This window comes from Rhincodon typus, chromosome 4 (assembly GCF_021869965.1).
Source record: "Rhincodon typus isolate 14 chromosome 4, sRhiTyp1.1, whole genome shotgun sequence".
NCBI classification, from domain to species: Eukaryota; Metazoa; Chordata; class Chondrichthyes; order Orectolobiformes; family Rhincodontidae; genus Rhincodon; species Rhincodon typus.
In genome coordinates this window covers 85537919-85562376 of record NC_063335.1, presented here as the reverse complement: position 1 = coordinate 85562376, position 24458 = coordinate 85537919, and the positions used below count along the sequence as shown (strand labels likewise).

Genomic DNA, 24458 nt, shown 5'->3' with positions numbered 1-24458 from the left:
GTGACCATGAAGCAGACTGTATTTACTTTAAATGTTCTACCTGAAGTAAGGCATTCAGGATGTACAAAAAATATTTTAAACAATTTTCGAGAAGTGTTAAGAATGGAATTAAAAAGTTTCTTTTTCAAAGAACAAAACATGTCCTTTAAAAGATGATATAAAATGTAAACAAAATACCAGACTTCAGTTTTATTAACCAGAGTACTTGCAAATAGTCTACAACCACAGAAAGCTTTTTTTAATTAATGAATGCACTTATTTGTAGTTTGAGTTACTGATATTGAGCCAAGTAAGGATGCTGAATATTAGGACCAGTGACTGACAGCTTTGTGAAAGTAATAGGCTTTCAGGAATGTTCTTTATAAACTGTAAGAAGAAAAGTGAAGAGATTTAGGGTTAATTTCCAGAGCTTGGGTCTAGTTGGCTATAAGCTTACCTTCCAGTTTTGGGGTGCAATAAAAGAGAAAGCTTGAGAGGCCAGAATTAGAGTAACATAGAACTCTTGGAGGTTTGTAGGACCAAAGGCAGTGATGGAGGTGGTGAATGGTGAGGCCATGAAGGGATTCGAACATGAGAATTTTAAATTTTAAATCCTAATTCTTGCATAAATGTATAGCCACTTGATCAAAGTACTAGTATTTTCTTTGTCACTGAGAAACCCTGCTGCTGTGAACTATTGGCTTCAAAAGGGGTATGGGAGAAAGAAAAATAAATTGCTTCTTAGATATTCATGAGATTGCTAACTATATGTAATGGGCAAGGTGATCTAGAAGTTTACGGCTTCAAAACTCTCTACACATGAACAAATGTTATGATTTTTCTCCATTTTCCTGTCTAGGCTTATCGCCGTCAACATACAATGCATTTACAACACAGGCAACTGCTATTTCAGCTGAATCTGCAGCTCTCTATCAGCAACCTATGTTCATCAGTCCACGAACTCTTCCACCTTCTACAGCATTCTACCCAGCTGGTGCCCAGTTCTATGTGAACTGTTCTGCATTCTATCCAAGGTGAGAATTTACATTGAGAAGCTTGTAATAATAACAAACGGTATCATGTCTAATTAGTGAGTCCATTAATCATGTACTGTAGGATGGCTATTGCAAAACCAGAAAAGGTAAGTTCCTTCTTCAATGACACACTGTTGCTGTTGCTTTGACTCAGTCAAAGCAATCTTCCCTGAAACAATAGCACATGGGTTCAAGCCATGTTCCAATGACTTGAACACAATCTAGGCATGTATTTCATTGCAATGCTAAAGAAGTACTATACTGCTGAAAGTGCCTTTCTTTGGATGAGACCAAGGCCCGTTCTCCCCCCTGGATGAATGTAAAATATCCACAATATGACTCAAAAAAAAAAGTTATAAGGAAGCATTCCTTGCATCCAGCTAACATTTAAAACAGGACCTGGACATTTATTTTGTTGCTGTTAATGGCACCTTGCAGTGTGTAAATTTGTTGCCCTGTTTCATTGGTCACACGCAATAGTGATGAAGTATATGAGCTCTGACCATGTGGAATCTATATGGCTAGAGCTGAGAAACAGTCAAGGCAAAATACATTAGTGGGCATTTTATATAGACTCCCAAACTGGAGGGTATGTTGGGAATGCATTAAACAGGAAATCAGAGATGCATGCAATAAAAGAACATCTTGTAATTCTGTGTGACTTTAATTTGCAAATAGATTGGGCAAATCAAGTTAGTAACAGTACCATAGATGAAGAATTCCTGTATACAGGATGGTTATCTAAAGCAAAATGCTACGAAACCAACTAGAGAACAAGCCATCCTAGCCTGGTATTGTGTAATGAGAAAAGGACAATTGGAAATCAAGTCGTGTGAGGCCTCTTAAAGATCAGAGACCACAGTATGATGGAATTCTTCATCAAGTTGGAGAGTGATGTAGTTGATTCTGCGAATAGAGTCCGTAATGTAAACAGAGGAAACTATGGTGCTTTGGGACATGAGCTACTTGTGATAAATTGGGGAACATTATTTAAAGGGATGATAGTGGAAAGAGCACATAGGTGAATTGCAACAATTGTTTATTCCTGTCTGGCACAAAGTAAAATGGAATATTGACCAAATCATGGCTTAACGGGAAATTAGACATAGTATTTGATCCAAGGATGCAATACTAATTGGCAAGAAAAACAACAGACCTAAAGAGTTTAGAACTCAGTAAAGGAGGACAAAGAAATTGATTAAGAAATGAAAAATAGAGTATGAGAGTAAGTTTGCAAAGGACATCAAACTAGCTGAAAAGTTTCTATAAGTATGTGAAAAGAAAAAGATTGGTGAAGACAAATTTAGATCTCTTACAATGAGAAACAGGGGAATTTGTAATGGGGAACAAAGGAATGGCTGACAAGCTAAAAACATACTTTTGTCTGTTCACAGAGGAGGACACAAATGGCATGTCAGAAATGTTGGGGAACACTGAGTTTAGTGACAGGGAGATACTAAAGGAAATCAATATTTGTAGGGAAATGGTTTGGGGAAACTGATCAGATTAAAGGCCAATAAATCCCCAGGCCCTGATAATCTATATCCCAGAATACTTAAGAAAATGGCACTAGAAATAATGGATGCATTGATGGTCATCTTCCAAGGCCGTCATAATCTGATACACCTCAATCAGATTGCCCCCCAGTCTTCTCTGCTCCAAAGAAAACACCCAAGCCCGTCCAACTTTCCTGATGACTTAAATTTTGCATCCCAGGCAACGCCCTGATGAGTTTCCTCTGCACTCCATCCGGTGCAATTGCATCCTTACAATTGTGCTATGTCCAAAACTACACATAGTACTTTAGCTGTGGCCTAACCAAAGTTCTGTACAGCTCCAACATAACATCCTTGCACTCATAATCTATGCTTCAACTGATAAAGGCAAGTGTCCTTATACCTTCTTAACTACCTAATTAAACTACCCTGCAACCTTCAGGAATTTGTGGACAAACACCACAAGATCCCTCTGTTCCTCCAAACTTCCTAGTGTCTTACCATTCATTGAGTACTCCCTTGTCTTATTACTTCTTCCAACGTGCATCAGCTTACACTTCTCATGGTTACATTCCATCTACAACTGAACTGCCTATCTGACAAATCTGTTTATATCCTCCTGTAACCTAAGACCACCTTCTTCACTGTCAACCATCCAGCCAATCTTCGTATCATTAGCAAACATACTTACCATTTCTCAGAAGATTTACTCTTTTCTGTTTAATGTATGAGACTAGTTTTAAAAACATCACTGAAAAACCAACTCCACTCACAAAACTGGCCACACTACCAGATGGGATCAATTGCAATGGTGAGTTTTGTCAAATTGCACCCGTTTGTGGGCCTTTCTGGGGCTTTGGAAATCAGGTGATATTTTCAAACAAGCACAATAAGAGGCATATTTTAGAAGTGTTATGTATTTTAATTTCAATTTACTGAGAAACTGACTACAGTATATTTATGTAACCAATACATAGCTTTGTGTAATTTTTGAAGCCCTTCAATAATTTAAAATTAGGTTCCTCACAGTCAATGGATTAAACACAGATTTAATGATGCTTTTTTCTGTGATAGACTCATCCTCAGCTAAATTAATCAAATCTCACCAAGATACCTATCTTGGATATATCAGAAACTCTTAAATGCATATTATTTTTTAAAAATGTGTTTTAAAATACTGTCCACATGGGCTGGTTCCTAGAGTTTATCTTCAAGTATTTGAGGGGAATCAAACAAAATCAAAACACGACTTAAACGTAGCACATTTTTCAGATCTAGATGTGGAACCCTTGCATATCTTTCAGAAAAAAGTTACATCTGCCACCTTACATTCCTAATTTCATTTCAATTGACTTTTAAAAGTGAATCTTCTAATTCCAATGGTACTCTAACTGGTAAAAACCAAAAGAACCACAGAAGCTGGAAATCTGAAACAAAAACAGAAATTGCTAGAAAAGCTGAGCAGGTCTGGCAGCATCTGTGGAGAGAAATCAGAGTTAACATTACAGGTCCAGTCACCCTTCCTCAGAATGGTGGTGATTGTTCAAACAAATTTGTCTCCTTTTGCGTCATGGAAAAGGAGTATACCAGGACATCCTGGATTTTGAATAACATACCACTGAAAATGTAAACAAGGACTGTCTGCCAAATGCAAAGGCAAGTATAAGAAATAATTTACAGGTCAGAGGAGGCTCTTCAGCCCATCACATTTACACCGCCTCTTTGAAAGAACAATTCCTTCATCTGACACCCTTTTAGTTTTTTAAAGTGTTAAACTAGTTCTGTTTAAATATGTCAATGGCTGGTGTTTCCTCCATAATTTTTGACAGAATTTCAATACATTTTGTAATCATTTGTCAGGCTCTCTTGTAACTGTGGTATCCAACAGCTGCGAAAACTTTTGTTTCTTCCAAGGTTATTACTACCAAGGCTGGAAAGTACACTATCTCTCTCTAGTCCCATCATTGTGTTGGTCACAAAATAAATCTAAATGCTTTATCCAGTTACCATTGTCACCAGTTATGTATTTGAACTACATCAAGCTTGGATTGAACAATAAACATCAACTAGGTTTCTTTAATGAACATCAAAAGTATTGATTTATTGTGAAAATAGTAGATATTCAACAAAAATAACAGTTTAAAATAGGAAAATATAATATTTTACCCTCTAAATAATCCATAACACACAAAACAATGACAAGAAATAATAAAGAACTTTCTCTGCATTAATTTTGGGGGAATAACTTTGGCCAATAATTGTTTGTTCTTGAAGGAAAGTGTGAGATGTTTAGAATGTTTTTAAGGCATATGTCACTAAACAAAGGCCGTTGCCACTGGGATCGTTTTAGATGCTGTTTATTCAGAAATCACAAAGAATTCAAAGGGATTTTAGAAGAACAGCTGGATTGGTTTCAATTATTACATTTGAACTACTAAAATCATTTTATCAGAAAGGCAGAGGATGTGCGAGGTAGGTTTTCTCTCTGAGGACTGTACCTGAACTGAGCTCCAAATAACACCTAAAAGAAAGCCATGTAGCCAGGCATGTGATTTCCAGTAAACAACCAGTAGCTTAAACCATGTGACTTCCACGAAGTAGCTTTAAAAATATGCCTTTTTATTGACCATATTTTTGAAAACCATTTTTTCCAGATGCACCTCTGTCCAAAATTGTTTAATATGAATCTTAAGTGAATAAAGAAGTACCTTTATAACAATGGTCCTGATGTTTGAATTTCCATATTTCAAAGGACCTGCAGAATGAGTTAGATAAAGTAAAATGGAATAAGTTGGAAATCTTCAGCAATTCTGATAGCATCTGTGGTTAGAGAAAGAGTTAAAATTGCTGATATTTGAATTTTGATCAACACAGTTCTGACTTGAAACATTAATATAGAGTCTCTCTCCAAATGTGATGCCAGATATTTAGTAGCTCCAAGATTTTTCTGTTTATTTCAGATTTCAAGTATCTATAGTATTTTGCTTTTGTTGGATGAAAAGCGTTGTGTGGAGCATAAATTTACCACTACATTTGGATATGCCAGTTACAGGATTTTGGCTTTCATTGGCTGTTACACTCATTGATACTGTAAAATGACTGAGTCCAAAAGGGAAATCCACTCTAGTAATAGCTGTCCAAAATGATGTCACACCAAGTCTATGAATAAGTTTGGGGTGGTTGGGAGGGGAGGATGGTGTACTTTTTTTAAAATACCTTTTTGTCCCTCCAGCACTGGGTTTGTATCTATTCCAGGCTGTTGTAAAAAATTTGTGTCCATGTCTGGAGCAGTTTACAAAATAATTATGTGGTCTTTTTGTGTTATTTTGGGTTCATTAGAAAATAATTTGTCCACCTTTTATTGTGTTGAAGATAACAAATAGATAAATTCAGAGAGGTGAGTAGGTACTGCTTTATCTTTCATACTATGAACAACATTATTTAACAAATAACTGCCTACATCTACAGTGGGAACTCCTATTTCCTCAGTCTTGTGCTTTAGACTACAATGCTCAGTCATTACTGCAGAGGTGCAATTACTCTGATCCAACCCACATTATACCTAATTTGAGGATACTCGGGTTAGTATTAGACGATGTAAATGAGATGCTCCATTCTATAATATTTGTGCCTCAATATTTGTTTGAGCACATTGTGTGTTTTAAAAATATTTATGACCATGTGTTTATTATGTTAAATGTGCTAAATAAACGTTACTTGCAAATGCTCACCAGCAAGAATTTATTTGGATTATTTTAATTCTCTATTTCAATGTTTAGTGCTAAAAACACAGGCTCACAGAGGTGAAAATTATCAAGCATTTCTTGTGAATTTTGTGTTATTAGCACAAAGTGAATGGAGTGCTTTTTCTATTCCAGGTCTTGGGCCAAGATTTTCACCTACAAGGCAAGAATCTAGTTTGGGTCTGTTTCCAAAGTTGTGATCTTACCTCCGACCTGGAGCTAATAACGATGGGAAATCTTTAGAATGCTCATGCAACTGCTATAGGAAGGATGTTGCGAACGGGTTCGGAAAAGATTTACGAGGATAGTCAGGGCTGCAAGGTTTGATCTATAGGGAGGCTGAATAGGCTGGGGCTATTTTTCCTCAAGCATCGGAGGCTGAGGGGTGACTTTATAGAGGTTTATAAAATCCTGAGGGGCACAGATGGGGCAAAATGACAAGGTCTTTTCCCCAGGCTGGGGGAGTCCAAAACTAGTGGGCATTGGTTTAAGGTGAGAGGGGAAAGAATTAAAGGGGACCTAAGTGGCAACTTTTTCACAGAGCATGTTGTGTGTTTGGAATGAGCTGCTAAATGAAGTGGTGGAGGCTGGTACAATTACAACATTTAAAAGGCATCTGGATGGGAATATGAATAGGAAGGATTAAGAGGGATATGGACCAAATGCTGGCAAATGGGACTATATTTGTTTAGGTTATCTGGTCGGCATGGACGAATTGGACCGAAGGGTCAGTTTCCGTGCTGTACATCTCTATGACTCTTTAACTGTCAAAATACGCAAACACTCATTCAGCTCCATTTGGGGGAAAGCCTTTAATACTGTTAGGCACTCATAAAACTGTTAAATCAAACATAGTCATTCAAATTTTTACTTGGAAATGTAATCCTATTCAGTGGTCATAAATTTGTCAAAGTAAGCCCATATTCAGAAACCTTTCCAGAAGACATAATTCTCTTGTGAGCTCATTTAATCATTGATCAAGACAAACTTACAGTCCCACTGAAGCTTCCTCCATGGGGAGGGATTGGACCTCAGCCAAGTATTCATAATGTGATTCAATTACATAACTGAATTAACAAAACATTGTGTCAGAGGGTGAATACATAAAAGCTTTTGAAGTCATGGAACAGACACTAATCTGAATCAAAGATTGATTCGAACCTATCAAACAGGGGAAAGGTCAAAGCTTAGGTGCAGTTGACATTGTGAAATTAGAATGCCACATTGTTCAAAATAGAAGAGCACCCTATCCAGTGAATAATGTAGTATGACTTGTCTGAATACTTTTCGACAATGATGACCACTTTCTAAACAAAGCCCTATCAAAAATCACTGTATTGAGAACATATTCAACTTATCATACAGAAATGCATTATGACGAAAAGTTGGCAGCTCCTTTTGAACTCAAAACTAGGATGTCTCCTGTGATTCATGACTCCTCCGAGATGTTGTGAACCATGTTCTATCAACAGGCTCAACTCCATGAAAATGGAGGCAGTCTGAAATGACTATCCCAGCAATGTGATCAATGTTCCAGCCTTATCCTGTTGCACTGAAAGTATCCAGTGATGGAAATAGAGATGGGAAACCTGGAATCAGGACCCTCATGCCATTTTAAAAGCCACTGACATCTATTCTGACACGGATGGAGACATGAGAATTTGATCCTTATATCTGTATTAAGCACTTTGAATAAGATAGGTGAGGTTGAATGTATTTTAAAGGTTTTATTTGTATTAACATTGTACCTTACCTTCAGCTTCATTACACCAACCTACACCAAACCGACGGAATTGATTCCACTCCAGCCAATCTTTTGGATTGGAGATATCAATGCTGTGCTGTTGTCTTATTCCTACTATGAGCTGAACTGAGAGAGTAACCATAATCACGTTATGTAGACCCCTTCAACCAGTAGATTGTTATTTTAATTAATTTGGTTTGGACTTGTAAACCTTCCATGCATGAAGATGGGAAAACAATTTGTACTCTAGACTTCAACTAGAACAATCAGTTTAATGTGCGTATCTCTCTGTGTTGGTGTATGTCTCAACTTTCCTGCTAAGCTGCATGATCATCTGCATTTTCCAATCGGCATGCGGATGCATTGACTTCTGTTTCCAGAGGTCACTGCCATGTACAGACCTGGCAGATCAGCACAGTGGCAGGAAATATTAGACAGAATACAGGGTTAAGTTTGTGCATCTCAGAGTATGAGCTCCAGTATTTATTTAAGTGTTTACAAGACTCAGCTACTACCTGCAACTTTTGACTTGAAGATAGGACTGTTAATATTAAGCCCAAGACTGACTCTCTTAAATAAGTAATTTACTGTGACACACCTATTAAGTAAGCTTGCCATGCAGCATTTTAAGTAAAGAAAGCAACCAGTTCATTATTTTGGTCTGACTGTATCAGAGTCTGGCTTAACCAATTAATGACACTGTTATCTTGAGTTAAGATCTTTAAATTCATGGACATGGAAATGCAATAAAAGTATTTATAAAAATAGAGCAAGTTAATAACTAAACTGCAACCAATAAACTAAATGTGTTACCTTTATCATAATGTCAAGAATGTTTTGACCCTTCATACAGTTGTGAACTACTTCTTGCTTTTTACTTACAAGGTCACATATTATTGAGCAGTGGTTCAGATGATCGTCAGCTCCTAATCTCTGGAAATAAACAAGCAGCTTTCCTCAGTAAATTGTTTTTTGTGCAGATGATTGTTGTTTAAGTAGAGAGAATGTAATAGTTGATAAGCATACTAAAGTTTTACATGTGTGGAATGCTATAATACAGGTCTGTGCCTGTGTAGCCCACAAAGTGACCTCAGTTATGTCAGTGTTGGGAAGCATCCAATTAGAAGCCTGCAGGAAAGTATGGAGCAATTGCACAACCGTACCTTCCGAAGGCTAGTAATTGAACCAGACCAGTGTGGTACGTATTGCATGTTCAGTCCTGAGGAAGCTTTGCTGAGGGGGTTGGGTGGGGCAGAGAGGTGATCAATACAGAAGAAGAAGAGAAATTAATATTTATCGTTTAAATAGATGGAAACCCTGTGAACTCTTTTCAAATAATCATAAGACGTAGGAGCAGAAGTAAATCATTCAGCCCCTCAAGCCTGCTCCACCATTCAATGACATTATGGCCAGATCTGATAATCCTTGCCATCACATTCTTGCCTTTGCTCCATAACCCTTGATTCTCTTACTGATTTAAAAATCTGTTCGTTTCAGCCTTGAATATACTTGAAGACCCAGGCTCAACAGCTCTCTCCGGTAAAGAATTCCACAGATTCACTGCCCTCTGAGAATTAAAATTCCTCCTTATCTCTGTCTTAAAAGAGTAACACCTTCTTATTCTGAAATTATATCTCTAATCCTAGACTCTCTCTCAAGAGGAAACTTTTCCAAATCTCTACTGTCAAGTCCCCTAAAAGCCTTTTATGTGTGAATAAGTAACTTCTCATTCTGTCAAACTCAAGTGAGTACAGACCAAACTACTCAACCTTTTTTCATACGACAGTTCCTCTATACGTGGGATCAGCCTAGTGAACGTTTTCTGCACTCCTTCCAATGCCAATATATTATCCTTAGAGCAGTTGCCCAAAACTGTTCAGTTGCAATTGTGGAACAAAAACAGAAGTTGCTGGAAAAGCTCAGCAGGTCTGGCAGTATCCGTGAAGAAGAAAATCAGAGTTAACGTTTCAGGTCTGGTGACCCTTCCTCAGAACTCAATTCCAACTGTGGTCTGACTAGTACCTAGTATAGTTTGAGCAAAATGTCATTCTCCTTGAAAAATAAAGTCATTTCCATTTACCTTCCCTGTTATCTGCTGAACTCATACAGTAGCTTTTTGAAAGTTGTGCACAAGGACTGCTGAATCCATCTATTCATAGCTTTCTGTCATCTGCAAACTTGTCTACAGTACATTCACTTTGCTTAGCATTAATGTATATTACGAATAATTGTACTCCCAACACTGATCCCAAATGCTCCATTAGTTACAGATTGCCATCCTGAAAATGGTCCTTTTATTCCAAATGTAGTTGACCAATTCTCTATCCGTATTAGAGATATGCTACCTGCAACACCCTGGGCTCAACATAATAAGGAGCTTAAAATGTGGTACCTTATCAATTGCCTTTTAAAAATTCAAATATATTACAATGCCTCCTTCCCCTTTATCAATTCTGCTTGTATTTTCCTCAAAGAATTCAAATTAATTTGCCATTCATGATTTCTCCTTTGTGAAGCCAGACTGACTGCTTGATTACATTATGTATTTCTAAATGTTCTGCCATTGCATCCTTTCTAATAGACTCTCTCATTTCCCAAGAACAGGCACCATGCTAACTGACCTATTGTTACCTGTTTCTTTTGTCTCTTTCCCTTTCTAAATGAAGGTGTCAGATTGGCAGTTTTCTCATCCTCTGGGACTTTTCAGAATCTAAGAATTCTTGCAAGATTACTACCAGTGCATCTACTATCTCATTAGCACCCATCAAGTCCAGAGTACTTACTGATCTTTAGGCCCATTGATTTCCCCAGCACTTTTTCTCCAGAGTCATAGATTCAGACAGCACAGAAATAGACTCTTTGGTCCAACCAGTCCATGCTGCATAATCCCAAACTAAACTAGTCCCACCTGGCTGCTCCCAGCCCATATCCCTCCAAACCTTTCCTATTCACATAACCATCCAAATGTCTTATAAATGTTGTAATTGTACGCGCGTCCACCATATCCTCAGGAAGTTCATTGCACACACAAATCACCCACTGTGTAAAAAATTTACTCCTTGTGTCTTTTTTAATTCTGTCTCCTCTCATCTTAAAAATATGCTCCCAATCTTACGGAAAAGACAACTACTATCAATTCTATCTCATTATTTTATAATCTTCTAGCAGGTCACCTCTCAACCTCCTATGCTCCAGTGAAAAAAAGTCCCAGCCTATCCAGCCTTTCTTTATACCTCAAACCTTCCATACCTGGCAACATCCTGGTAAATCTCTTCCAAACCCTGTCCAGCTTGATAATATCTTTCCTATAAGTGGGCGACCAGAACCGGACACACTATACCAGAAGAGGTCTCACTCATGTCCTGTACAATCCCAACTCCTATACTCGAAGGACTGAGCAATGAAGGCAAGCGTGCCAAACGCCTTTTTAACCATCCTGTCTATATGTGATGCAAACTTTAACGAATTATGCACCTGTACCCCGGGTCCCTCTGTTCTACAACACTACCCAGGGCCCTATCATTAATTGTATAAGTCCTACCCCTGTTTATTGCACCAAAATACAATACCTCGCATTTATCCAGATTGAACTCCATCTGCCATTTTCCAGCCCATTGACCCATTTGATCAAGATCCCTTTGTAACCTTAGAAAACCTTTTTCACTGTCTACAATGCCACCAATTTTGGTGTCATCTGCTAACCATGCCTTCTACATTCTCATCCAAATCATTTTATATAAATGACAAACAAAAGAGGACCCAGAACTGATCCTTGTGGAACACCGCTGATCACAGGCCTCTAGTCCAGAAAGCAACTCTCCACCATTACTATCTGTTTCCTGCCATTAAGCCAATTAAGTAGCCAATTGGCAAGCTCACCCTGAATCCCATGTGACCTAACTTTACTAATTAGTCTACCATGCAGAATCTTGTCAAAGGCTTTACTAAAATCCAAATAAACAATGTCTACTGCTCTGCTGTCATCAATCTTTTTGGTAACTTAGTTAAAAAAACTCAATCAAGTTTGTGAGACATGATTTTCTTCATACAAAACCATGCTGACTATCCCTAATCAATTTTTGCCTCTCTAAATGTCCATAAATCCTATCTTTAATAACCATCGCCAATGGTTTGCCCACAACTGAAGTCAGGCTTGCAGCTCTGTAGTTCCCCAGTTTCTCCTTACAACCTTTCTTAAACAAAGGTACAACATTAGCCACCCTCCAGTCATCAGGCACCTCACCCATAGTTACAGATGATGCAGATATTTCTGCAAGCGGTCTCGTAATTTCCTCCCTTACTTCCCATAACATCCTAGGATGCATTAGATCAGGTCCTGGAGATTTATTCAACTTTATATTCTCTAAGACCTCCCGAACTGCCTGTTCTGTAATGTGAACTGTTTCTAAAACAACAAAGTTTATTCCTCTGCATCCTCTAGACTCCATTTATTTCTCCACAGTCATAGTCCAATGATAGTTATTGAACCTACTTCCTCTCCTTCTTTTGCCCCCGATTATTTAGTAATTTTGGAATGCTATTACTGTCTTCTACTACAAAGCCTGATGGAATGTATTTATTCAACTCCTCTGCCATTTCCTGGCTTCCCATTATTTCCCTAGTCTCATTCTCTAAGGAACTTATGTTCACTTTGTCTTTCTCTTTCTTTATGTATTTAAAGAAGCCTTTGCTGTCTGTCTTGATATTACTTGCAAGTTTACCCTCAAAGTTTATCTTCTCCATTTTTTGATTATCTTTTGTTGTTTTTTTTCCAAACTTTCCCAATCCTCTGCCTTGCCATTAATTTTTGCCACATGGACATAGAACAGTACAGCACAGGAACAGGCTCTTCAGCCCGCCATGACAACGCTGACCAGGGTGCCATTCTAAACTGATCCCATTTCTTTCAGTTTGATGCTAGCCTTAATCTCCCTGGTTAACCATGGTTAGTTTTATTTCCCTTCCCAGAATCCCTTTTTCTCCCAGGGATATAACGTTGCTGTGAACAACAAACAATCTTCTCAAATGTCTGCCTTTTTTTTCTCAACCGTCTTTGCTGCCCATTCCAGCTTGCTGTGGCCTCATTCCTTTGTAATTGCCCTTGTGTAGGCTTAGCACAGTTCTTTCTAACCGAAGATCATCCTCACTGAATACTAAATTCTGCCATATTATGGTCACTGTTTCCGAGAGAATCTTTTATTTTAATATCATTCATTACATTTGCCTCAGTTCACATCACCAGATCTAAAATAGCCTGAACCCTCGTTGGATCCACTACGTATTTGTTTAGGAAACAGTCTCAAACTCACTGTGTATAAATTGTTCCTCATGGCTACTTTTACCAATCTTTACTGAAGAGCTGTTGTAGCTTTGAGTCCTTAAATATATTCAAGTTTATGATAGATTTTTAATCAGTCAAGGAATCAAGGGTTACAGGAAAAACAGCAGGAAAGTACGGTCAAGGATTATCAAATCAGCTATGATCTCATGGAATGGCAGAGAAGCCTTGATGGGCTGAATGGCCTACTTCTGTTCCAATATTTTATGAACTTTTGGTTTGAACAAAAATATCATGGACAAAGTAAAAAAAAAAAGTGTTTAAAAACAAAAATGCTGGTTCTTGTTATAATTAGGAAACTTCCCAAATTACTTAGACAAAAATCTGATTTATTGTAGTGCTGTTACACAATTAAAAGCTAGAAATGTAGTTGACAGAATCATTATTTGACGGGATTTCTATATTTCAAAGTGTTTAATCTATTGATTTTTGAAAATGCTGCATCTCTGGGTGAATTGTTAGAAATTTTAAGCAGAATTACTGGATATTTTGTGCAAGTTCTCAATAGTTTATACTTGCATGGTTTCCAGGCATAGCCATCTTTTCCTTACTGAATAGGAAACACTTCTTTAACAGAAATCATCCACCAATGTGATGGACTAAAAGGAAAAGCATAAATGGTGTGAACTTGAAATTTTCCTATATGGTATTGTAAATGATAGCAACCAAAAGGGAAAGAAAGCTTAGCATTTCAGATGTAATCTTTAGTTAGAACTGACAAAATAACAAGGGCACAAACATGGAAATTAAATATATTGCTATTTATTTTCATGAGAAATAACAGCTGAAATGTTAACTTGTCTCTAAGATGTTGGTCTGCCATATGATAGATTCTATTTCTGTACCAATGTATGCTTCAGATAACCTCGTGAGGCATCTTTAATCTTTACTTGTCATCACTTTATTTCTAGTCCTCCTGGTTCCCCAACCAACATTGGCTATTTCCCATCACCTGCTGCCACCTTGCCAACCCAGCATGGCACCATCGTCAGGATGCAAGGACTAGCTTACAACACTGGAGTCAAGGAAATCCTTAATTTCTTCCAGGGCTATCAGGTTAGTAGCTTCATGAAAAAAAAAATTAGATCAGTGTGTATATTTAAGACTGAGATAGGTAGATTCTTAATCAGTAGGGGAATCAAGACTTAAAGGAAAAGGGCAGACAAGTAGCCTTGAGGAGTGCTGGATCAGCCATGATCCTATTGAATGATGGAACAGGCTCCAAGGGGCCAAATGGCATACTGCTGTTCCTATTTTTTATGGTCTGTCAGCTTATGGGACTTTTACTCAGTTATGTAAAGATAAACTTAATTGCTTCTGCAAAACTATTACAGGAACATGCAGAATTTCCATCATAATTGGATCCATTCCAATGTAGCTATTTGTACAAATTGTGTTGAAACAATCTTATTGATTGGCATAATATTGTGTGTTTCATCGTCAGTTTGTGCAGTGTTAACTGATCTCAGTTGACTACAACATGTGATCTTGCATCATAGCCCTTCTGTGCAATAATCATGGTTTTGGGGTCTTTGCACTTGTGTTTGATAGTGATAACTGTGCAGTTGAGTGACCTGTTGACACACACAGTCCTGATGTACCAGTGATAATGATTAAATGGGTGGGGTACTTCAGATTTGCTAGCACTGGTGCAGCCAGATTGTATTAAGCTCATTAAGGAAAAGAGGAACAACGTGGAGACAGACAGAGCTGTTGAATTGTATTTGCCTTTTAAGTGTTCATTGGATTATGTGATATGACAAGAGGTTTATTCACCATTTGACTACTGGGATGCAAGCTCTTCACAGATTTTGGAACTCTAGTTCAGGTTTGGTGCTGAAACCTTTTTAGCATTTTCATCAACAAATTTTGCAAACCAGTTGCCAACATAATGTCAGATTGTGTTCGTGGCAAACAGCTTCTTAAACATTTTTAGAAATACAATATAAAATTGCAACGGAACGAAAAACATAATTATGGCATCAGGGGACAGGATAACCAGAGATTGTCACAGGTAATGCTTGGATTCACTTAAATCTCTAATGACCTATGGTATATGATTCATTGGTATGTGTGAAAGTCAGTCAACAATAACTGTTGTAATACCATCCCTTTTAGCCTGTTTACAGAAACATGATCATGAAATTGATATTCACTATCAAAGTAGAATCATTTCATATTTACAGAGCACAACATTATTGGAGCATTATACCCAACTGACAATTTATAGCAGCATGAATACATGCATTATGTTTCTCTCATTGTAAAAATAGGGTGGAATCCTCAATGAATCCTGTACTGCACTTGTTTTAAGATTGTTTCTAACTAACAAACATATGTGCAGATATTAATTACTATACAATGGTTTATTGACTCACAGTTCAGGTGAAATAGTCACAAGAGTACCAATAATTGCTAATAGCCTAAGTAGCAATTCTTCACAGTGAATGTTGACCGACTGTTGGGTTTGTTGATATCTGATGCCAAAGTTCATTATTCAAATAATCATTTCCAACAAGAGTTACTGGAAGCAAAAACATCTGCTCACTCTTGGTATGAGCACATCTGAGACCAAATATTGCATTTGTTTTGCGCTATGCAGATGAAGTAATCTAGTATAAAGTAGAGATTCTTCCCAGGCATGTATTATACAATGTCACCTCATGCAGTGCACATGCTCACCCTGTTCTTGTTTGTATCATCGTACTCACCCCCATCTTTAAGAAGAATGAAGTTTTTTTTGAAATACTTCAATGATAATACCTTGTTACGTATGTGGGGATAGATTATAACATATTCCTTTAATGCGAGCAGAGCAGTGTCAGCTATATTATCATCTTGTTGGATGGGCTGATCATAAAATGTGAAATGATTTTTTTTGTCATCGAATCCCTACAGTGTGGAAACAGGCCCTTCGGCCTAACAAGTCCACACCTTGAAGCATCCCACCCAGACCCATCCCCCTATAACCCACACACCCCTGAACACTACAGGCAATTTAGTATGGCCAATCCACCTAGCCTGCACATCTTTGGACTGTGGGAGGAAACCGGAGCACCCAGAGGAAACCCACGCAAACACAGGGAGAATGTGCAAACTCCACACAGACAGTCGCCCGAGGCTGGAATCGAACCCGGCTCCCTGGCGCTGTGTGGCTGCAGTGCTAACCTCTGAGCAACCGTGACACACTTTTAATACTTTTATTTTATCTATCTTAAGTAATAACATTATAGCAACAAACGTCTCAGAATATTTAGTGTTGACTGTTTACTTCTCTTTATACCAATGGTTCCAGGAAGCCTATTTTAAGGCCTTTGGAAAATTGGACATTACAAAGTGTTTCAACATATGTTATTGGCTTTGCTACTTCTTTGTGATTTTACAGAGCATTATACTGAGTGTGCTAAAGGGAATTCCATTCACAATGAGTTATTTGTGTGAATTGAGGGGAGTGTCAATGTGGTGTAATTTGTTCCTACGCTGCCATGTTAATTATCTACAAGGATAGAAATAGTCACATGATAGCATTATCTTGTTGATGTAATGAAAATTTGACTTGACCAGGGATACAAATGGCAGCTCAACATCGAATTTTTCAGGCAGGATAGAGAAGGGAATAAAACTGATGGGGTGCAGCATTATTGGTTAAAGAAGGGATTATGGCTCTGAGAAGTAATGATACACTAAATAAAGCATCAAATGAGTCAATTTGGGTTGAGCTCAAAAACCAGATGGGGCAGTTACACTATGAATTATGTACTATAAATCTTAAGTGTGAGACAGAGATAGAAAGCAAATATGTCTGCAGATTTTTAAATGCAAAAACAAGATGGAAATAATTGATGGGGCCTTCAAATTCTCTGTTATCTACCGGGATACAAACAGTGTGAACAGCAAAAAGGGCACTAAATTCTTAAACTGCATTCAAGATAACTTTTTGAGCCGGCATCTAATAAATCCAACAAGAGGGGTGCAATTCTAAATTTGGTCCATGGAAATGAAGCTGGCCAAATGGATGAAGTAGCAATGGATGACCATTTTGGAGACAGTAATCTCAATACAGTTAGTTTTTGTATCATTATGGAATAGAACAAAGATAGAACAGAAGTAACAGTTCCAAATTGGGAAAATCAAACTTTACAGGATTGAAAGATGATCTTGTAAAGGTGGACTGGTTAAATCAACTTGAACAAGGGCAGTAGCAAATCAGTGGAAGATATTCAAAGCAAGATTCTATGGCCACAGTAAAGGCAAATGAAAGAAAAGTACTGCCAAAGCTAAAGCCCTTTGGTTATCCAGAAACATACAGCTTAAGATGAAACAGAAAAATAGAGCTTCTCATAATCTCAAAGAAGCGTAAACACGTGTAGAAAGGATGGAGGTGAAGTTTAAAAAAAGAAACTAGTAAAGCAAAGACAGAATACAAAAAAGAATGGCCACTAATATGACAAAAATCCAAAAATGTTTTTCCAATACCGTAAGAACAAAAGGATGACTTAAAGGGTTGGGCCTATCAGAAATGTACAAGGTAACTTGTGTGTGGATGCAGAAGATATGAGAAAGGTTCTAAATAAATATTGTACCTCTGGGTTAACAAAGGAGGGGAATTATGCAGGGAATAAATCACCTGGAACAAGCAAATTATGTACTAGGCTGTTAAAGGAAGCCATAACGAAATAGCAAATGCCCTAAGGATTGTTTTCCAGTTCTCACTAGACAGAGGCAAGGTACCAGAGGGTGGGAGGTTTGTGAACATTGCACCATTATTCCAAAAGGGTGCAAGGGATAGGCTAAATATTTATAGACCAGTCAGTCTCATTTCTGAGGTGGGCAAATTACTGGGATCAATATTGAAAGATAGGATTAACTATTACTTGGATTAATCATGGATTAATCAGGGATAATCAACATGGTTTTGTTAAAGGAAGCAGGTGTCTAACAACGTTAATTGAATTTTGAGGAAGAAAGAAGGAGAATTTATGAGGGGAGTGGAATTTGTCTACATGGATTTCGGTGAGGTATTTGACAAGGCCCCACCTGGCAGATTGAAAAAGTAAAACCCATGGAATTAAGAGGAACGTGACAAGTTGAATCCAAAATTGGCTCAGTGACGGAAAACCAAGTAATGGTTGACCAATGGTTTTGTGAATGGCAAGAAGCTTCCAGTTCTGTTCTGCAGGGCTCAGTGTTGGATCACTTGCTGTTTGTGAAATATATTAATGATTTAGGTTTAAATTTGGGAAGCGTAATTGGGAAATTTTCCAATGACACAAAAATTGGCCAAGTAATTAATAGTGAAGAGGATTGCTATTGACTGTAGGATGACATCATTGGTTTGGCTAGGGAGGCAGAAAAGTGGCAAAAGGAATTCAACAAGAAGTGCTGTTCTGCATTTGGGCAGGGCAAACAAATCAAGGTAATACACAATAGACAGGAGGGTATTGAGAGTGTTAGAGGAAGTGTGGAATCTTGGAGTGTATGTGCACAGGTCCCTGAAGGCAGCAGGACAAGTCAATAAGGTGGTAAAGCAAGCATATTGGATGCTTTCTGTAATTGGGCAGGGTACTGAATACAAAGCTGAGATGTAATATTGCAATGATATAATACACTGATTAGGCCATAGGTGGAGTTTTGTGTACATCCTAGTCACCACATTACAGGAAGAACATTTTTGTTTTAGAGACAGTACAGAGGCAATATATTCAAATTTTGCCAAAGCTTGAAAATTGCAACTGAGAAAAGTTTGGATAGACCAGTGTTACTTTCCTATGAACAGAAGAGGCTGAAAGGTGTCTTAATTGAAGTGTACAGAATAATTGAGGAGCTTGGATAGCATGGTAAGGAAGTCCCGTTTCCTCTAGTGAGGAAGTCAGTTACCAGGGAGCACAGAGTTAAGGTAGGAAGATTAGAGGGGATACGAGGAAGCAGTTTTTCACTCAGGCAGAGGTGGGTTTCAGGTCAGTTTAAAGTTGAGGCAGAAACCCTCAAGACATTTACACTGAATGTGGATCTGCACCTGCAGCATTGCAATATGGATCAAGAGCTGGGAAGTGGGATTTGAATGGGTGGCTAGTTTATTTAGCCAGTGCGGACACAACGGGTTGAATTCTGTGCTGTAACTTTTCCATCAATTTTGGTTCGAGTGTGTAAATAAAACAAGTGAATATGTTGGTTTTTAACAAGGATTCAACAATCTCTCTTTTAAGAAATTTGAAATCCCAGTGATTGAGTTAGAAGAATTGCACAAGATTTCAAATTTTAAGTCTTTACCTCAGTCTTCCAGAAATCCCAAATCACTCTCCAACAGCATTGTTCATTCCCGTGATTCTTTCCTTTGGCCAAGTCAGGATTAATCATCTGATATCTTTAAATGCCCAAGAATTCTGTCTGTTTGAACAGAGATCATCTTCCCACTCACATTCTGTCTGATAGCTAACAGACAGCAACTTTGTTGCTCATGGTCCGCACCCTGTCTCCCTTGCCCTCTCTCTTAGGTCTCCCCTGTCTCTCTCTCTCTCTCTCTCTCTCTCTCTCTCTCTCTCTCTCTCTCTCTCTCTCCCTTCCTCTACCTCCACTCCTCAGTTGAGCCCACCCTCATCTTCCCCCACCTCTTGGATCCTCCCTTTCTCTCGATCTGTACCCTCTCCTCACCCTTTGGCACCCCTCTCTTTCCCTTTCCTGGACTCTTTCCTCAGGGGGCCCTGTCTCTCCCATTCCTGCCTCCCTCTCTCTCTCTCTCTCTCTCTCTCTCTCTCTCTCTCTCTCTCTCTTTCAGGCTACCCCACCCTTTTGGGGTTCCCCCTGTCTACCCCTCCATTCTTGGTGCTCTCTGTCACTCTTTCTTTCTCTCATTAAATCAGACTGAATCTCTGGCAAAGAGGTGATGCTTTATCATTTATTTTTGATTGTTACACCTGTCTCGTGGATTTCAATAGGATTTTTGAGTCCCTGTCTCCATGTTAACCATATCACATAGGTTTATCTTTGGGAAAAAAGTAGTAAGTCATATGTCACTTTTCATTGCCTCTATTAATTCAACGTGAAGTTAGATAATGTTAAACAATCATCTTATAAAGCCTTACAATCACAATAGTTCTTTGAAAAATCGAACAGTATTGCTGTTTAATGGGCATCGCTGCTCACTACATTACTGCTACATCATCTTTAGTGTAGGAAATTATGGAGCCTGCTTGATCTTGTGTTAATGGAGGGAAGCCATTTGCTGGTCCAGTGAGAGAGTCTGTTGTATTTAACAAGGTATAGTTTATTGAATGTTAGGCAAAATACAGGTTACATTGACATCATTGACTTGAGAGACTTTGAAGTGGACCGAATGTTAGTCTGGAGGGTTATGTTGATATTCTACAACATGTCAAAAAAACGAGGGTGTTGACTATTTGTGCTTTGAAATGCATTAAGATAGATAAGTCCCCAAGACCTTATGGGATCTATCCCAGAATACTGACTAAGGCAGGTGAGGGAAAATGGTGGGACCTTGTACGAAATTTTTATATCTTCTTTAGTCATGGGAGAGGTCCCAGAGTACTGAAGAATAGCCAACATTGTTCCTTTGTTTAAGAAGGGCAGCAGGGATAATCAGGGAAATTACATGCCGTGAGCCTTACATCAGTGGTAGGGAAATTATTGGAGAAGATTCTTAGGGATAGGATTTGCTCACATTTGGGAAAATATACTTAGTAGCAATAGGCAGCATAGTTTTGCGTATGAAATGTTGTGTCTTGCAAACTTGATTGAGTTTTTGAAGAAATGACAAAGATTATTGATGAGGGCAGGGTGGTAGATTTGTCTATATAGCCTTTAGCAAGGCCTTTGACAAGGCCCCTCATGGTAGGCTGATAAAAGGTGGAAGTCACATAGATCCGCAGTAAGCTGGTAAGATGGATACTGTTGCGCAGTTGGGTCAAGTATTTGTGGATTGGAAGGCAGGACATTAGGATTTGATGTTTGTAAAATGATAGCGGGGAAGCATGTGTGGTTCCTGTAAAAGATGCTTCTTTTAGGCTTGAAGATATAGAAAAAAAGTCTGCAGGCAGCAGCAGATGCACAGAGAGTTCTTGAAATTGAAACATTGTATAAAAAGGCTATACTGTCAGCAGGCAAAGCAGTATTTTTTGCCAAGACAACAGGTTTTTGAATTTAGCCAATTAATTTAAACCAGGCCCTAGATACCAAAACTTAATTAAATTTAAATCTGATGGTTTTGACAACCTAGGACCAATCCTATTGTAAGAAATTGATAAGTCATCAAGGGTATAAAAGAAGAGGGCATTTGAAAATCGGGTGAGAATCAACTGTCTTCTGCCAAGAGAACAGCTCTCGGCTATAAAGGAAAGAATCACTGGCTCTCATAGAATTCTCCAAGCTCTCAGAAAATCATCATCTAAAGTAACAGTACAGCAGCACTCTTAGCTAATATTCCTAATAGAAGAATTTGACAGAGAAAGGCGTTCCTGACAGAGGAATTCAATGGGGAAAGGCATTCCTGACTGGAGAACAGTGGAGAAGGCAAAGAACATTCTGGAACACTTATCCTGACTGTAATTTCAAGAGACTACGTTTTAAGTTGTTTTTATTAATTTGGTTTATATAGGTGGGACTTGTATTTATTGGAACAGCATACCATTAGAATTTTGTTTTATGCAGGGATAGTTAGTAGTTAAGGGGGAATTGTTTGCTTTGTTAGTAGATCTGTTAATTTGTTTACTGTTAGAGTTAGATAAATAAATTGTTATTTATTGAGTATAAAGTGAGTATCAGGGATTTCTTTCATTTTACCAATCCTTTATAACAGATTGAGTGGGTAAGAAGCAGGTTATACCACTCTTCATGCTTCCTTTAATAGATTACGAGGCAAGGCAAGCTTCTCTAGGTGTTTTGGTTTTAGTTATCGGTGGGGGGTGGGGTGGGGTGTGGTAAACCTCTCCTCCGCTTTATAGCAATATGGAACTGGCTTAGTCACAGAAGACTGAGAGTTGGGGTGGAAGGGTACTTTTCAGATTTGAGATCTGTGACCAGTGGTACCCCACAAGGATCAGTGCTGGGACCCTCTTGTTTGTAATGTATATAAACGACTTGGAGGAGAATGTAGGTGGCCTGAGTAGTAAGTTTGCAGATGAAACAAAGATTGGGGAAGCTGCGGATAGTGAGGAGGATTGCCAGAGGATACAGCAGGAAATAGATAGGCTGGACACTTGGATAGAGAAATGGCAGATTGCATTTAATCAGAACAAGATGATGCATTTTGGGAGATCGAATGCAGGAGGGAAGTATATAGTAAATGGCAGAACCCTTAGAAGATTTAATATACAGAAGGATCTAGGCATCCACAGTTCCTTGAAAGTGGCAACACAAGTGAATAAGGTGGTCAAGAAGACATATGGCATGCTTGCCTTCATTGGTCAGAGCATAAGTATAAAAATTGGCAAGTCATGTTGCAACTATATAGAACCTTAGTTAGGCCACATTTGAAATAGTGTGTACACATCTGGTCACCACGCTCCCAGAGGATGTGGAGGCTTTGAAGAAGGTACAGAAATGGTTCACCAGGATGTTACCTGGTTTGGAGGGTATTAGCTATGAGGAGAGATTGGACAAATTTGATTTGTTTTCACTTGAATGTCAAAGGAGAGGGGTGACCTAATAGAAGTTTTCAAAATTATGACAAGCATGGATAAAATGGATAGTTGGAGTCATTTTTCTCAATCTAGAAATGTCAATTAGTAGAGGACATAGGTTTAGGTAGAAAGGGATGGTAAAGGAGATGAGAGGCAGGTTTTTACACAGTGGGTGGTAAGTGCTTGGAATGAGGTTGCTCGCCGAACGAGCTTGTTTTTGTTTTTGTTCAGACATTTCATCACCATGCTAGGCGACATCATCAGTGAGGCCTCACTGATGATGTTACCTAGCATGGTGATGAAAACAAGGCAGATCGGCGAGCAAGGCAACAACCTCACCTGCAACCCAAGCTATAAATCTTTGCTAAAACTTTGAAGTGCTTGGAATGTGCTGCCAGAGGGGGTGGTGGCTTCTTGACAGGTATATGAGTAGGCAGAGAGTAGAGGGATAAGGGCAGAAAGTTTTTGATTTGGAAAGGCACCATGTGTCCACACAGTCTCGGTGGGCCAGAAAACCTGTTCCTGTGCTGTACTGTTCTTTGTTTTTTTATTACTATGGTAATATTTCAAAGAATCAGCTGAACAGAAAAAGTAACAAATGAAGAAGTGCAGAGATTCAATAAATAAATTTGTTGAATATATTTTTGTAAAGGCAGAGAGTCTAGGAAAGATGCAACTTCAGAGGGAATGGACGAGTAAGATACATCAATGGAGGGAAGAGCTTTTTTTTTAAAAAAAGAGATGTTTTCCCTTGTGGGTGAATCCAGAACAAGGGGCTCTCTTTTTTTAAAGTTTGTGTCCAATCTTGGATGACTTGCAAACTGAAAAATGTTATTGGAAAATGATAGGACTGGCACAGGACAGAAACAATGAGAAGATTATGAGTCAAGGATCTGCTTTGGAGGACATAAGAAAATGATGTTGCACAAGTCATATTCTCTCCTCTTTCACAGTTCTTTGTTAAATAATGTATGTTGACACATTAAAATGCTTAATCTGCCACTAATCTCATGACAATTTGGATTTAAAGTTATATTTGGATGCATTCTTAGAATTCCAACTTAGTTGAGAATGGGAGCTCACCACTTTATTGGGTGACTTTACTTTCGGTCGTTCATTGTATCAAATCTTTCTCATGCTGAAATTTTTTTTACAGTTTTTCAGAGTTGTGAGTTAGAACATTTCTTGGTTTGACGTGGTTAACTTTGTTAAGAGCAAGGTTGCTGATATCTGATACCTTAGGCTTTCCAGCACAAGCAAGTGTAAATCACAATCCCAGGAGAAATGCTCTGTCATAATGTTTCTTACCTTCTGGAGTCAGTAATCCCTTTGTTTTCCTTTAAATTCAGATGATGTCATGAAGATGTTGGCTTTTCAACATTGTCTTTGAGCCACCTTGTTCAGATTTACTCCTGACTTCCATGTTTGCACGATTTTAAATGTAAAAATCTAAAGAAATCTTCAAACAGCAAAATATATGAATCGTTCA

At 38.3% G+C, this 24458-nt stretch overlaps 2 protein-coding genes across 6 annotated transcripts in view; both read left to right on the top strand.

Moving 5' to 3' along the window:
- Positions 1-14594, top strand: part of LOC109930562 (epithelial splicing regulatory protein 1) — a 38104-nt gene extending 23510 nt beyond the window's left edge. For both annotated transcript variants that reach the window (XM_048595452.1, XM_048595453.1), the window contains 2 exons: positions 839-1013; positions 14246-14594. In XM_048595452.1, the coding sequence (XP_048451409.1) occupies positions 839-1013; positions 14246-14483 (413 nt within the window). In that variant the 3' untranslated portion in view covers positions 14484-14594. The remainder of the gene's footprint in view (positions 1-838; positions 1014-14245) is intronic.
- virma (vir like m6A methyltransferase associated) overlaps positions 1-24458 on the top strand; it is a 145069-nt gene that overhangs the window by 48790 nt on the left and 71821 nt on the right. The gene's annotated exons all lie outside the window — the stretch shown is intronic.